The following is a 12,956-nucleotide window of genomic DNA, read 5'->3' on the forward strand; positions in this document are numbered from 1 at the left end:
TTTCTCCCCATTCGTTGACAGCTGGGGACCCTCCCCGTTCCACCCTAGTTAGCTTCATATTCTTATCCCCTTAGTAATGACACACACCCCAATTCCTTTCAAAACCAAAACCCATCTGTCAGGCATCTTAGCTCATCGGGGCCACATGTGGGCCACACGTGGGCCATCTAGTGAGATACAGTAATAGGAATGGTGTGTTCATCGCCGTGGCAACTCATGGAACATATTCCTGCCTCAAAATGAGATCAGGAGTTTCTGGAAGGGCCTCAGATGTGGTGGGGATAGTGTGGAGTTCCAAACAGTCTGTAAAATTTCGAGAAATTGATTTTGAAATACAGTAATGCACTCTCAGGCTCTGCAGGGATGCTCTGAAGCAGGAGTCTTGACCTCAGGGAAGGTACACGAGTGTATGTGGTGGAACACCCTGCCCACAGGGAAGACTGCCCCTGGCTCCAGCTGCCTGGCAGGCACTTAGGTTGCGGGGAGAATGTCCACCCCACTGCAGGGGTGGGCCTCCACAAGAGCCAGCATTATCAGAGACACCAATTATTAAAGGGAAGTCAGACATCTGGATAGTGAGAGAAAGCTTCCAAGTTTTAGGTGCTAGGTTAGTAAAAACAAAACAAAACAAAACACTACGAGTAAAACAAGACAGGTCTGTGAGCTGAGCTCATGGGCCACCAGGTATGTCCCTTGCCACAATGGGACAAACAGACCTGGCTGGACCTGCACTGGGTGGGGCAGGCAGTGGGACGGAGACCCCAGACTGCCTGGAGGGCCAGAGCATGAGAGCAGAGCCTGCTAGACGGCACACGACGAGTGAAGGATGGAAGGAGGAACGGATGGGCCAGAGGCTAAACAGCTGTACCACTGCCCGGACCCACACCTGGGAGGGCATGTGTGAATCCCCTCGCGCACCAGAGCTCACCGAAGGCCTGCTGGGGCGCAGGCACCGTTCAAATGGATGCCCAGACACTGTCACTGGCCCCGTGGAGCTTGTACTCTGGTGAAGGGACACGGACAGCAAACCAACCAACCAAGAAAGAATGAAAAATAAACCGCAATAAGGGCTATGCAGAATTAAGATACAGTAATAAAAAGAGAAAACTGATGGCCATTTGGAGGCAGCCTCCGGGAGAGAGCTCAGCTCTGGGCTGAGCACTGCCCGATGGGACCCAGCCAGGCACAGAAAGGCACTCCGCCCCAGTGCATGGCTATGAGCTGCGCTGGGGCCCGGGCAGGAGCAGCGGCAGCCAGCGTGTCTGCAGCACCGAGGGCGGCTCAGTGCATGCTCTGAAGCCAAAGGAAAGAGTCTGGATTTTATTCTTAGAGTGATGCGGAGCCGTCAGAGGCAGAAGCCATGTCTGACTCACATTGTAAAAAGGTCACTAAGGATGCTGGGGAGAGGAGAGATTGTGGGAGGCAAGAGTGCGAGCAGGGAGCCAGGATGATGACTCGGGTGAGCCGGGGCAGAGGCCGCGGTGCCTGGACAGGGAGGGGATGGAGAGAAACTCAGGGCGTGGCTACGCTATATACACTGAATGACAGGCCACTGCTTTTCATTGAGACTAGGGACACACAACCTACCACCTACGTGGGTGGGAGAGGTGTCTGTGGTCTTACTGTGAAACCACACACCCTCAGAAAGCAGAAGGGAGAGCTGACAAGAGCTACCCCGGCTGGGAATGTCAGGAAAGAACGGAAGAGCAGACAGAGGGCATCTGGGGAAGCCTGGTTAGCACGGAGATCTCAGCCTGGGGTTCAGGGTTGGGCTTCAAAGCAAAATTGTGCATGTTGAGCATTTTTCTGTGGAAGGAAACAAACCAGTTTTTCAGAACTAGTTAATACCCTTACACGCACATTCAGAATGGGCCATGTCTTCCCACTCCAAACCATTTCATACTCCAGAGCCTTGGAGACATCAGATTAAACTGATTTTCAGACCTGTCTCTCATCAAGCCAGGGTTTTGTTAAATGTTACCCAAGGGCTGAAGAAGAGCATGTAAGAAACTGAAAGGCGGAGAGAAGAGGGGACAGAAGCTGGGTGAGACTCCTAGCTGCCCTCACACTTCCACCAGAAGAGGGGCTGGCACGCTATGCCCTGCAGGACAAACCCTGCTGTCTCCACTGTCTGTGGCTATTTCTGCACTTTAGGAGCAGAGCTGAGTATCTGCAATGGAGACATATGGCCTGCAAAGCCTGAAACATTCACCACCCGGCATTTTACAGGACAAAGTTTGCTGAGACCTGACCGAGAGCATCCCCACTGTCACATTACATGACGGGCCTCCACAAAAGTGTTCCTTGAAAGAAAGGATTCCTCTGCTTAAAAAGAGTTTGAAAACCAGCGCTGGGCACTGGCTTGCCAGCAGGCCAGACCAGAAGACTGATGGTTCACTCTCTCTGGTTTCCTGCACCTTTGTGCAAGCTGCCCCCTCTTAACAAAATCTACTTCCCAATTCCAAACAACAAAACCCTACGAGGCTGGCGTCAAATGCCAACCTCCTTCATGGGACCTTTCCAACATCTCCCCTCGGGTTATGACTTCCTACCCCGATGGCTAAGAACTCCCCGTTCGGCGGCCAGTGCCCCTCGGCACCCCGCTCTATATGTCCAAGGTAGTTTATTTGGTTTTGCCTTTTAAATTTAATCGATGGCACTAAGTCAAACAGGTATAAACGACTTATACCAGGGCTCCTCAGCCTCAGCACTAGCGGCCTTTGGGGCTGGATAACTCTTTGCTCTGGGGCTCTCCTTGTGCACAGGAGCATGTTTAACAGCATCCCTGGCCTCCGTTCACTAGATACTAACAGTAATCCCTCCCCACTGAGCCGTGACCATCAAAAATGTCCACGGACACTGTCAAATAACCCAGGGGGCAAAATCACCTCTAGTGGAGAACCACTGATTTTATATAGTAATTATATTTTATAACTAAAAGACCCAAGCTTTATCAATTTAGCTCCAGAGTCATGTTTTACAAAGATTCATTTCTAGCAAACCATAAACATATAATCTGTTAACAATTATATCTGAAAGAATTACCATGGTTTTTTCTCTTCCCTCAGCTAGTTTCCTCTTTTTATGTATGTGTTTATTGCGATCAATCTCTACATCACCGTATACATTTGCTATGTCCTCCAGAAGAACCAGTGGAACTTGGCTAGGGGCATTAGGACCTGTGGATGGAGGGAAAACACCAACACTTAAGAATGCAGCAGGGAAACAGTACTTAATATCAGGTGGAAATTTACTCAAACATCGTGTGAAAATACGTTCAGTATCATCCCAGCTAGGTAAACAAATAAGTATACATATACAGAAATGAAAAACCATACAGATATAAACCAAATTGTTAATAAAGGTTCTTTCTCAGTGGTAGACAATTTTTTACAATGATCACGAAGCATAAAATTACCAAAAAAAGCAAAACTACCAAGTCACACATACACACATACATTATTGTTATAAATTCCAAACGAATCTAAATATATGAAACACTATAGTCAATACACAAAAATGAGAGCTGTATTATACTGGAAGTATTGTGGGTGATTTCACCCTGTAGTTTTCCTGTTTTTCACATTCTCTAGAATTTATATGCATACATCTTATTTTAAAAATCTTTGTTGAGAAGTCATTGTGAAATCTACTTCAGTACTTAGCTACATCTGCTGCTTTTTTAAAAGAGGCATTCAATATCTGTAGTTTCACAGTACCACTACATCCTTTGATATATAAGTTTTTAATGAAAACTTTCTTACATAAAAATCAACAACTAATGAAAGCTCTGGCATCACCCCGCAATTACTTGGATCCAAGAACAATGTTAAGGTAAACATTTTCATCTTCCTCACCACCCACAATGAGGCCAGTATTTTGAGACACTCTAAAATTCTTCAACCGACCTTGGAATAGAGACGGCTGTATGCTGTTGACATACTGAAATGCATTCTTAAAGAAGACCAACATAGTGGAATAAACCACTTGGTTTTTATATTTTGCATGAGCTTCGTTATCAAAGTTGTTCATGTATCTGCAGAGATCCTTCATTCTATGCAAAATATCACCATAGCTTCTGAAAGGTGAAGGACAATAAAAATTATTTAATTACTCTGGGCTTGTCAGCAAAAGGTCTACCAGAGAAAAGCCCCAATAGAACCATTACAACTACCAAATGTGGCTCTAGGCATGTAAAACTGTTCTTCATTGTCTGCATATGGATGCAAATTCCTCTTCCGAATTAGAGCAGCAACAGGCCAAGAGTTCATGACACAAACATGCCAAGTAGCTTCTCTTTCCTCTAAACACCAAGGAGTTCTTCAAGCTCAATATCATCTTAAAGGTTCATACTCCCGTTGGGAATCTTTTAATAAAGTGAAAAACCACACTCTTTTGCATAAATACTGAGTGTTACAGAATTTGCCCAGACAGAGGTATACCTACACATTATATGCTTTTAGAAAAAAGTATTTTGTTTTATAGAGAGTATGCTATCAAAAGATTTGTTATGCAATCTTAGAAATGAACAGTTTTGTACCGTCTTCCTTTATCCATCTGCCAGTCACATCTCATTCCAACAACATTCAAAATCTTAAACAACCTCTCCCAAGGGTCCACGATCTGGGATGATTTTTCAGTCAGCCCCTCTATTATGTACTTCTGAGAGCTACGTTTGCTCGGTGACATTAAATCAGACGTTTCTTGGGTACCTGAGATGTGAAAAAAAAGTAGTTTACAATTACCATTACTACTTACTATTTATGCGGTACTTTATAGAGAAAAAACGTCTAACTCCCCATGCAAGAGGCAAGAACACAGAACTTCAACATGTTGTGTGTTTTATTCAAAGACCCACCACTGGCCCCTGGTAGAGTAGGAAGGGACCTTTGAGCTGTGGTTAACGTATGAAGCTAACCTTACAGTTCAGCAGGTTCACTGCTTCAATCGAGGGGTAAAACTGGCTCCAGAAAAGTCTCATCTCTTAACTGTAGTGTTTTTTTCTAGGAACCATCTTTTAGCAAGACTATCAAACTGGTATGTATCCAGAGGAGAATAATCAGAATGTTGAGGGATTTCTGAGCTTGAAATTTTACAAAATAAAATAAAATAAACTGCAGGTTATTCCCACTTACCTTGATGCTGACTCTCTATTTGAGTAGACCTAGTGACATAATTGATATAAAATTCAGCTGCTTTGTTCAAGTACTTATACAACAAATTGGCGGGCAACCGAACATCATGGTTGTTAATTATTAGAGGAAGGACATCACACACTGTTGAAGAGGGAAAATGAGGAAAAACCGATTAAGCTGTTTGTCTACTCTAGGGTTCTGGCAAAAACAAAATTTATTTTAGAGTTCACTTAATGTAGTACCTAAAATATATAGGCAAAAAAGAAACCCCTTATGGCACATTTATTTAAAAAATGCAGTGCAGAGGGACACCAGTGGATGGAGTCAGGAAGGAAACACACAGGCAGATTCCACATTATGAGTGATGTTTGGGTGGAAATTCAGGTGTTTATTAGTATGCTTCATACTCAAATACATGGTTACACATATTCTTTCAGAAGTATCAACTATTACATAATAAAAATTTAGGAGTTGTTTAAAATGCTTTCTGAACTGAAAAAACAAACACGGATTTAAATCCCATAATACGAAGAGTTCCTCTGCTTTCCACAAATGACCTTATTTCTGAAATGACACTTACCCCCAGCATATTCTACTTAGCATAAGGAATGAATACAAAATGTAATTTTTCTTACCAAATAATTTTCTAAAGCAGTTAACAGGAGATTCTTGCTCTTCAATAGTTTCAGCCTCCAATAGTGCCTCCCCAAGGCCAACCTGTTTCAAAATACAATTAATCATCTGTGTTAAGTTTCAGATGTCAGAATTACATGAATAAACACCATATTTGATTTACCACATAGTTTGTATATTCAAACTTACCCAAGAAACAAATATTATCATTTTAAAGACTAGAAAACAAAAGAATGCATCAGCAACACCACCCAGAAGGGAACCCTACATTTACCTGACCACAGACCACTCTGTCTTGGTTATTCTCCCCTGAACTAGTAAAATTAAAATGTCTAAGAAACTTAATGGAAGCACTGGAGCTAGTTTGATAATACAGATGTAGAGATTTTTCTAAGAAATGTAGAAACTAACTTTATTCTCTACATCAAGATATATTATGTAGACAAAACTTAACATTTTCAAGAGTTGCTGGGAGTAGTCAGTCATACAGCCTGGACTAGGTCGGACACAACTGTTTGAGAAGGCCACCTTCCCATTACTGATGCCCTAGCCTAGTAGAAAGCTGGCTTCTCCAAATCCACCAACACCTGCATCATCTTCCTTGCAACCACCTGGGGATGCATGGGGTGGGGGGAGAGGGGAACCATGTAAACAATTACATGAGACAGAAAGTTAAAAGAGTAATCATCAGGGAGGACACCAGGTTGAACAGCATCCCCCCAAAATTCACGTCCACTCAGAACCTCAGAATGTGACCTCATATATTTTTTATCTTATAAAAAAGGTCTTTGTGGGACTTCCCTGGTGGTGCAGTGGTTAAGAATCCTCCTGCCAATTCAGGGGACACGGGTTCGAGCCCTGGGCCAGGAAGATCCCACATGCCGCCGAGCAACTAAGCCCGTGTGTCACAACTACCGAGCCTGTGCTCTAGAGCCCGCGAGCCACAACTACAGAGCCCGCATGCTACAACTACTGAAGCCTGCATGCCTAGAGCCTGTGCTCCGCGGCAAGAGAAGCCACCGCAGTGAGAAGCCCGCGCACCGCAACGAAGAGTAGCCCCCGCTCGCCGCAACTAGAGAAAGCCTGTGCGCAGCAAAGAAGATCCAACGCAGCCAAAAAAAAAAAGGTCTTCGTAGAAGTCATACTGGATCAGGGTGGGTCCTAAATCCAATGACTGGTATCTTTATAAGAAGGTCATGTAAAGACACAGGGACACAGACCACAAAGAAGGCCACGTGACAACAGAGGCAGAAATTGAGAGATGAAGCTGCAAGCCAAAGAATGACAAGGATCGCTGGTGCCCCAGAAGCCAGGATGAGGTGAGCAGGAGTCCTCCCCAGAGCCTTCACGGGGAGCACGGCCCTGCCCATACCTTGCTTTTGGGCTTCGAGCTTCCAGAATTGTGAAAGAATAAACTTCTGTTGTTTTAAGGCACCCAGTTTCTGGTATTTTGTTACGGCGGTCCTTGAAACTAATATACGGACGTACAGAGAAGGTTAACTGGGGCCAGCAGCCAGAAAAGTGGAGCCAGAAAGAATAAGCCAAAGAGGTTGAATTAAGAAAGTTAAAGATTTGAATCCCACTTCTCCGTTACTGGCTATGGGAAGTGACTAACATATATGTAAAGTAGGATGCTGTCTACCTCCACGGATCTAAGGAATATAGAAGGATCTACTGAACACCGACCAATGCCTGCCAGTAGCACTCAATAATAATTAGAGATATGAGGAAAGGGCAGAGTAGAGGGAAAACAGTGACCATATGGCAAAAGCATATGAAAAACGTTAAGAATACAAACTATGGCTCTCCTTTAAATTCAAACACACTGTTCAATACAATGAAACAGATTATTTTTTAAAACTTTAGTGAACTTCACAAATTGAAGATAAGTTGCACTGTCAAGGCTTGGTGATTGTTTCCTCACACTGGTAACACAACTCCTACTGGATATTCATAGAGTTTGGTGACAGTGACATCCTTTTAGCTTTACTGACAAAGATTCCTTGATTTGAATTCAATCTTATCTGGTACTCCTCAGAATTAGAATAATCTACTTTAGAATAATACACACTGTAGCTCTTAAACATACTCGTGAGTCCACTGATCAATTTTATACTCTTTTATGAAAAAGGAAAGGACCAAATCTTACCCCATGCTGTACCACCGTTTCAGGGAATCGTCTCAAAAGTAGAAGCAACATTTCTGATCGTTCCAAAGTGTTGAAGCATTGTTCCGTAACCTTTAGTAACATTTCACACTGGACCCGACCAGGAAGAGTTTCAAATAAACCTGTATATAACATATCTCACTTTTAAAAGTTTCTTTCAGAAAGAAAATACGGAAGCAAAAGTGGAAATAAGGCATCGTCATGTACAGAATGGTATATACTAGGTGAAGAATCACTATTGTTGGAGTTCACCTACAACCTGGAAGGCGTTGGGGTCAGTTATTATTGGGCATAAGATATTTGCTGAATGACGATAAAACCTTTGGAGGCCTTACTGGATCTAGAAGAGAAGAATGATGTCTGGGAAGGGTCACAGCAGTGTTTGCTGCTGACTGAGATAAAAAACACTCACTTAAGTTGAAATGACCTAAACAATCTACTTTCTTTTTTATCCAAAATCTGAAATACTGGATTGGCTACAGCAACCAACACAGAGTGAAGGTTAATGAGAAAGGTCATAAATTACTAAAAGTTTCTCTCCTGTTCTGTGGAGATCTGTCTAATCTACAGATGTTTTATGATTACTGTAGAACTTGTTAAAATATATTCAGTTTCCCAGGCTAACTGATAAATCCACATCCTTTAAGAAAGTTTAAAGGGTTCTAAGCATATGCCCAAGTGACATCATTTGTACAGGCTTCAGTTGCCAAGAACAAAATATGCATATGGGCACCAATACCACAGATGTGACTTTTTTGTGAAATTACTACACAGAACTTGGTATTCCAGAAGTTTTAAAAAGAATTATATGTTTTTTATTATAATATAATTCTACTTGGAAACATTTTGGTATATCTAAAACTGTATTATATGAGATAGCACCATCATTATGTTCTAATAACAGTAAAAAGAATGATCACTTTCTAGATATTTCTGTTTTTCAGAAAATTATTATTTTTAAAATTAACAGCTCAATAAAACTGCATCTTATTGGGTTCACAGTTGTGAGTCACTTTTACTATGGTGAAATAATTGCTAGTATTTTTACCCAAGTAGGCAAAACTTCCAAAATATAATTACTTTTAATCTCATACAGACATTTTATAAAGATTAGATGAATTATCTTTTACATTTTTGCTTCTAATTTTATAAATTATGTATATTGCTAGAGTATGTAGCATAAAACACATTATTATATCTTATCTCTGATATCTTAATGATAGCTTTAATACCTTAGCTATTTATTGATGTTGGTAATTTTATTTTTTACATCTTTATTGGAGTATAACTGCTTTACAACATTGTGCTAGTTTCTGCTGTACAACAAAGTGAATCAGCTATACGTATACATATATCCCCATATCCCCTCCCTCTTGCTTCTCCCTCCCACCCTCCCTATCCCACCCCTCTAGGTGGTCACAAAGCTGATCTCCCTGTGCTGTGTAGCAGCTTCCCACTAGCTATTTTACATTTGGTAGTGCATATATGTCAGTGCTACTCTCTCACTTTGTTCATCTTCCCCTTTCCCCCTGTGTCCTCAAGTCTGTTCTCTACGCCTGTGTCTTTATTCCTGTCCTGCCACTAGGTTCATCAGAACCATTTTTTTAGATTCCATATACATGCGTTAGCATACGGTATTCATATTTCTCTTTCTGACTTACAGAAGTAGTAATTTATACACCAGTAAGTTATCATTTTATTCTTACTTCTTAAAAATTGGGTTTGTTTATCCTGTGAATCGTTTCTTAATGCTGATGTAATAATGCTGATTTCTCTCCACACCACGGGCTGATCTGGGAAATTCACAAACCTATTTTTAAAATGAATGCATTAAATTAAAATGTCAGATTCTAAATAGTATCCAAAAAAGAAAGTAAAACGCTAGCATCAGAGAAAAACACATTTTACTATATTCCAAGTGAATACATAGATGTACCAAAACAAACTGAAATAAAGATATAAAAATAAAAACTAAGAAAAATGAGGGTACTCACAAAAGTCTTTAGTTTTTTTTAAGAAGTGAAAAGACAAGTGTCCATAATATGCAAAACACTACTAAACGGCAAACAAGAAAAAAAAAACTCCCCAAAGAAAAAAATGGGCAAAGGTAAATCACAGAAAAAATACAAACAGCCAAATATTTGAAAAGATACTCAGTCTTATTAGTAATACAACAAACACAAATCTTTAAAAAATAGCGAGATATTGCCTTCTCCTACAGCACCGGCAAAAATTGACAGCTGAGGGAAAGACGGATAATATCCAATGCTGGCGAAGGTGTGGGAAAACAGGCACTCAAAGACGGTCAGTGGAGATGTAAACTGAACAGTACTTTTTGGAGAGTAATCTGACAGTGCATCGAAATTTAAAATGCGCATACCCTTCGACTAGGAAAGCCTAGTCTAAGAATCTACTCTACAGAAAAACACCCAAATGTGAGTACAAAACTGCTTTCTGACACTCTGAATATAATTTCAAACAACTGGAAACTACCTAAATGTCCGCCGACAAAAGAGGGCTGAAACGCTATGCAGACAGGAGAAAGAACCAAGTAGATCCCTACATGCTGGCCTGGAAAGAGCCCCATCACAGTGGGTGAGCAGTAGGCGCTCACCGCTGCAACTCCTCCCCCAGAACCTACTGATGCGTCCTGGGCCGTACATGCACACAGACACACACACTCCTGAATTCGGGCCGAGGTTAGGAGGGACTTCCACTGATTATTCTTTATACTTCAGTACCGTCGCAACTTCTGCGAGGAGCCTGTATTACGTTATTCCCAGAGTAAAATAAATGATTGAATGGAAGAGCTGTAACAAGAATAAAACCTAAGAAGACTTCCCTGCAGTTAACGGAAGGCCTAGACCACTACCAAGTTAAGCTTTAGGTGCCGGACACGCAGATGAACTTGAGGACCTTCCCCCAACTCCCTCTGCCACAGACAGAACGGAAACCTCCCGAGAGGTGCGGGGCGGCGTCCCCACTCACATGTCGTAGAGCAGCCTCCCGGCGGTGGCCGTCCGCTCCGCGTTCCGCTCGATGGTGTACATCTCATACTGCAACACGGGCCGGGGCCGCGTCAGGCCCTCCGCCCGGCCGGCCCGGCTCACCCCACCGCCCCGGAGGTCCCAGGGTCGGGCATCACGTGCTGACGGAGCCTCAGGGCTCGCGCCGCGCGGCCCCGGAGCCCCGGATTAGCGCAGGCACGTCTCCGGCGGCCAGCGGGGCTTCTGACTATCCCGGACGGCAACGCGGTGCAGGTCTATGCCGTTCGCGTCACTCGGATGCCTTTATCAACCGCGGGGCCCGCAGATGCGCGGTATTGGTCCCCTCACAGAGCCGCAGCCCGGAGCTGGCGCCTGTGTTCACTACACTGCACCCCAGCTCCCTCCCCCGGGGACCTAGAACACCCACACCCCGCCCCTGCCCCCGCCACTACCCGCGCCCACGCGGCTGCCGTCCGGACCCACGAGCCGGCGGGCGGCCTTCCCAGGCGGCGCGAGGCGCTGTCCCGACCGCCAAGAGGGTAACGCTCCCGTCGCCCCGACCCGGAGCGGGGCCCGGGGTCCCCTGGGCCGGGCTCGCTGGGGGCTCAGGGAAGCCCCACCTGCGCCCCCGCCCGGCCTCACCTGGATGTTGAAGTCTGCGGGGTAGAGGCTGCGGGCCGTGATCAGCCAAGCCTTGGCGGCCCACAGGTCCTGCTGCACCAGCTCGCGGGCTCGCTGCACCAGGAACTCGCAGTCGCCCTGGGCCGACATGACGCGGGAGGCCTCGGGCGGCCTGAGGCTGCCGGACCTTCCGGCTGGGGGACGCCGCGGACCCCGCCGCCGCGGACCGTGCTGCCGCCGCCTCCGCGGACGCTACTGCGCAAGTCCGGGGTCGCGCGGCCGCCGCAGGGTGGATCCGGGAGGGCTTCCGGGCTTTGCGAGTAGCCTCCTCCCGGCCACTCTGCGCCTCTGCCCGGCGGCTTCCTCCTCTGGGGACCTAGTGCGTTCGTCACGGCTCTTCCAGGTCGCCTCCAAGACGCGGAGGAGCGGATTCTCACCCTGCTCGGGAGCGACCCCGGTGCAGCCAGGGAGCATGCGCGGAGCCCGGTCCTGGCGGCGCCGGGGAGCCGGGTGGTCAGTGTTGGCTGGGCAGCCGGGGGCCGGGCGGGGAAGACGCTGGAGGGGGGAGCGCCGAGGGGCTGCGCGGAGGCGGCGGGAAGAGCCCCCTCGGGACCTCCGGATCGCGCTGCTCTCGGTCAGGCGGTAAAGCCAGCGTTTGGACCGGTCCTCAGCACGGTCATGTCTCATGGTCGTTGCTTCTTTATTCCCTGGTTTCTCCGAAAAGCATTTATTGAGCCAATTGCAGTCTTAGTACTTTGCAGGTGCTTGGCTGCATGCCGGGAGCTACCGAGCCGTTTATCCTGTTCCAACCTGAGTTTACAGTGTTAGGGACCTGTGACCTACAAAAAATAGCTGTTTTAATTCTCTTTAAACCAGAATCAGTGTCATTTTCACCAAATGAAAACAAAACAGTCTACCTGATCTCGTGAAGGGAGGCCACACTTAGGAACCGGAGGAAGCAGCATTTATTCGCCTAATAGGAGGCATGTGCCAAAATGTGTGTTCCCAACAGTTCGTTGGAGTCTCCAATCCAAGGTCTGTATACAAAACTTTTAGCAGGTTCTAGTACCACTGATATCTTGGACTTAAAACCGAGATTAGGGATTCAAAACTGATTTTTTTGGAAAAAAAATGACTATATACTTCATACATGGAAACATTATAAATATGGTAAATAAATATGAATATATACTTACTATCGAGGGCAAAGAATGTTGCCTGCCATCCTAGTAAATAATGACTATTGCCTGCCCGCAAGCGCAAGCTATCAACCACTGTAGCCTGACCCCCCTCCATCCCCCGCCCCCCATTAGTGCCCCATGAGCGGAATTCAGGATGGAGAAAAACAGGATAGTGGCCCTACATAAAGATGCATACCTAAGGAGTAACTTTAATGACCCAGACTCTTGCATC

General features: G+C 45.2%; 1 protein-coding gene across 3 annotated transcripts in view; it reads right to left on the reverse strand.

The window, feature by feature from the left end:
* INTS10 (integrator complex subunit 10) overlaps nucleotides 1-11,864 on the reverse strand; it is a 35,532-nt gene extending 23,668 nt beyond the window's left edge. The window contains exons 1-9 of one of the 3 annotated variants that reach the window (XM_082863640.1): nucleotides 11,565-11,864; nucleotides 10,924-10,991; nucleotides 9,642-9,745; nucleotides 7,918-8,057; nucleotides 5,771-5,852; nucleotides 5,136-5,276; nucleotides 4,541-4,712; nucleotides 3,909-4,078; nucleotides 3,046-3,179 (exon numbers count right to left, since the gene is read on the reverse strand). In XM_082863640.1, coding sequence (XP_082719766.1) covers nucleotides 3,046-3,179; nucleotides 3,909-4,078; nucleotides 4,541-4,712; nucleotides 5,136-5,276; nucleotides 5,771-5,852; nucleotides 7,918-8,057; nucleotides 9,642-9,745; nucleotides 10,924-10,991; nucleotides 11,565-11,693 — 1,140 coding nt within the window. In that variant the 5' untranslated portion in view covers nucleotides 11,694-11,864. The remainder of the gene's footprint in view (nucleotides 1-3,045; nucleotides 3,180-3,908; nucleotides 4,079-4,540; nucleotides 4,713-5,135; nucleotides 5,277-5,770; nucleotides 5,853-7,917; nucleotides 8,058-9,641; nucleotides 9,746-10,923; nucleotides 10,992-11,564) is intronic. The other 2 variants (XM_082863641.1, XM_082863642.1) reach the window with 2 other exon arrangements.
* Between the last annotated feature and the right edge of the window lie 1,092 nt (nucleotides 11,865-12,956).

This window comes from Leucopleurus acutus, assembly GCF_964270905.1.
Source record: "Leucopleurus acutus genome assembly, chromosome: 21".
Classification (NCBI taxonomy): domain Eukaryota; kingdom Metazoa; phylum Chordata; class Mammalia; order Artiodactyla; family Delphinidae; genus Leucopleurus; species Leucopleurus acutus.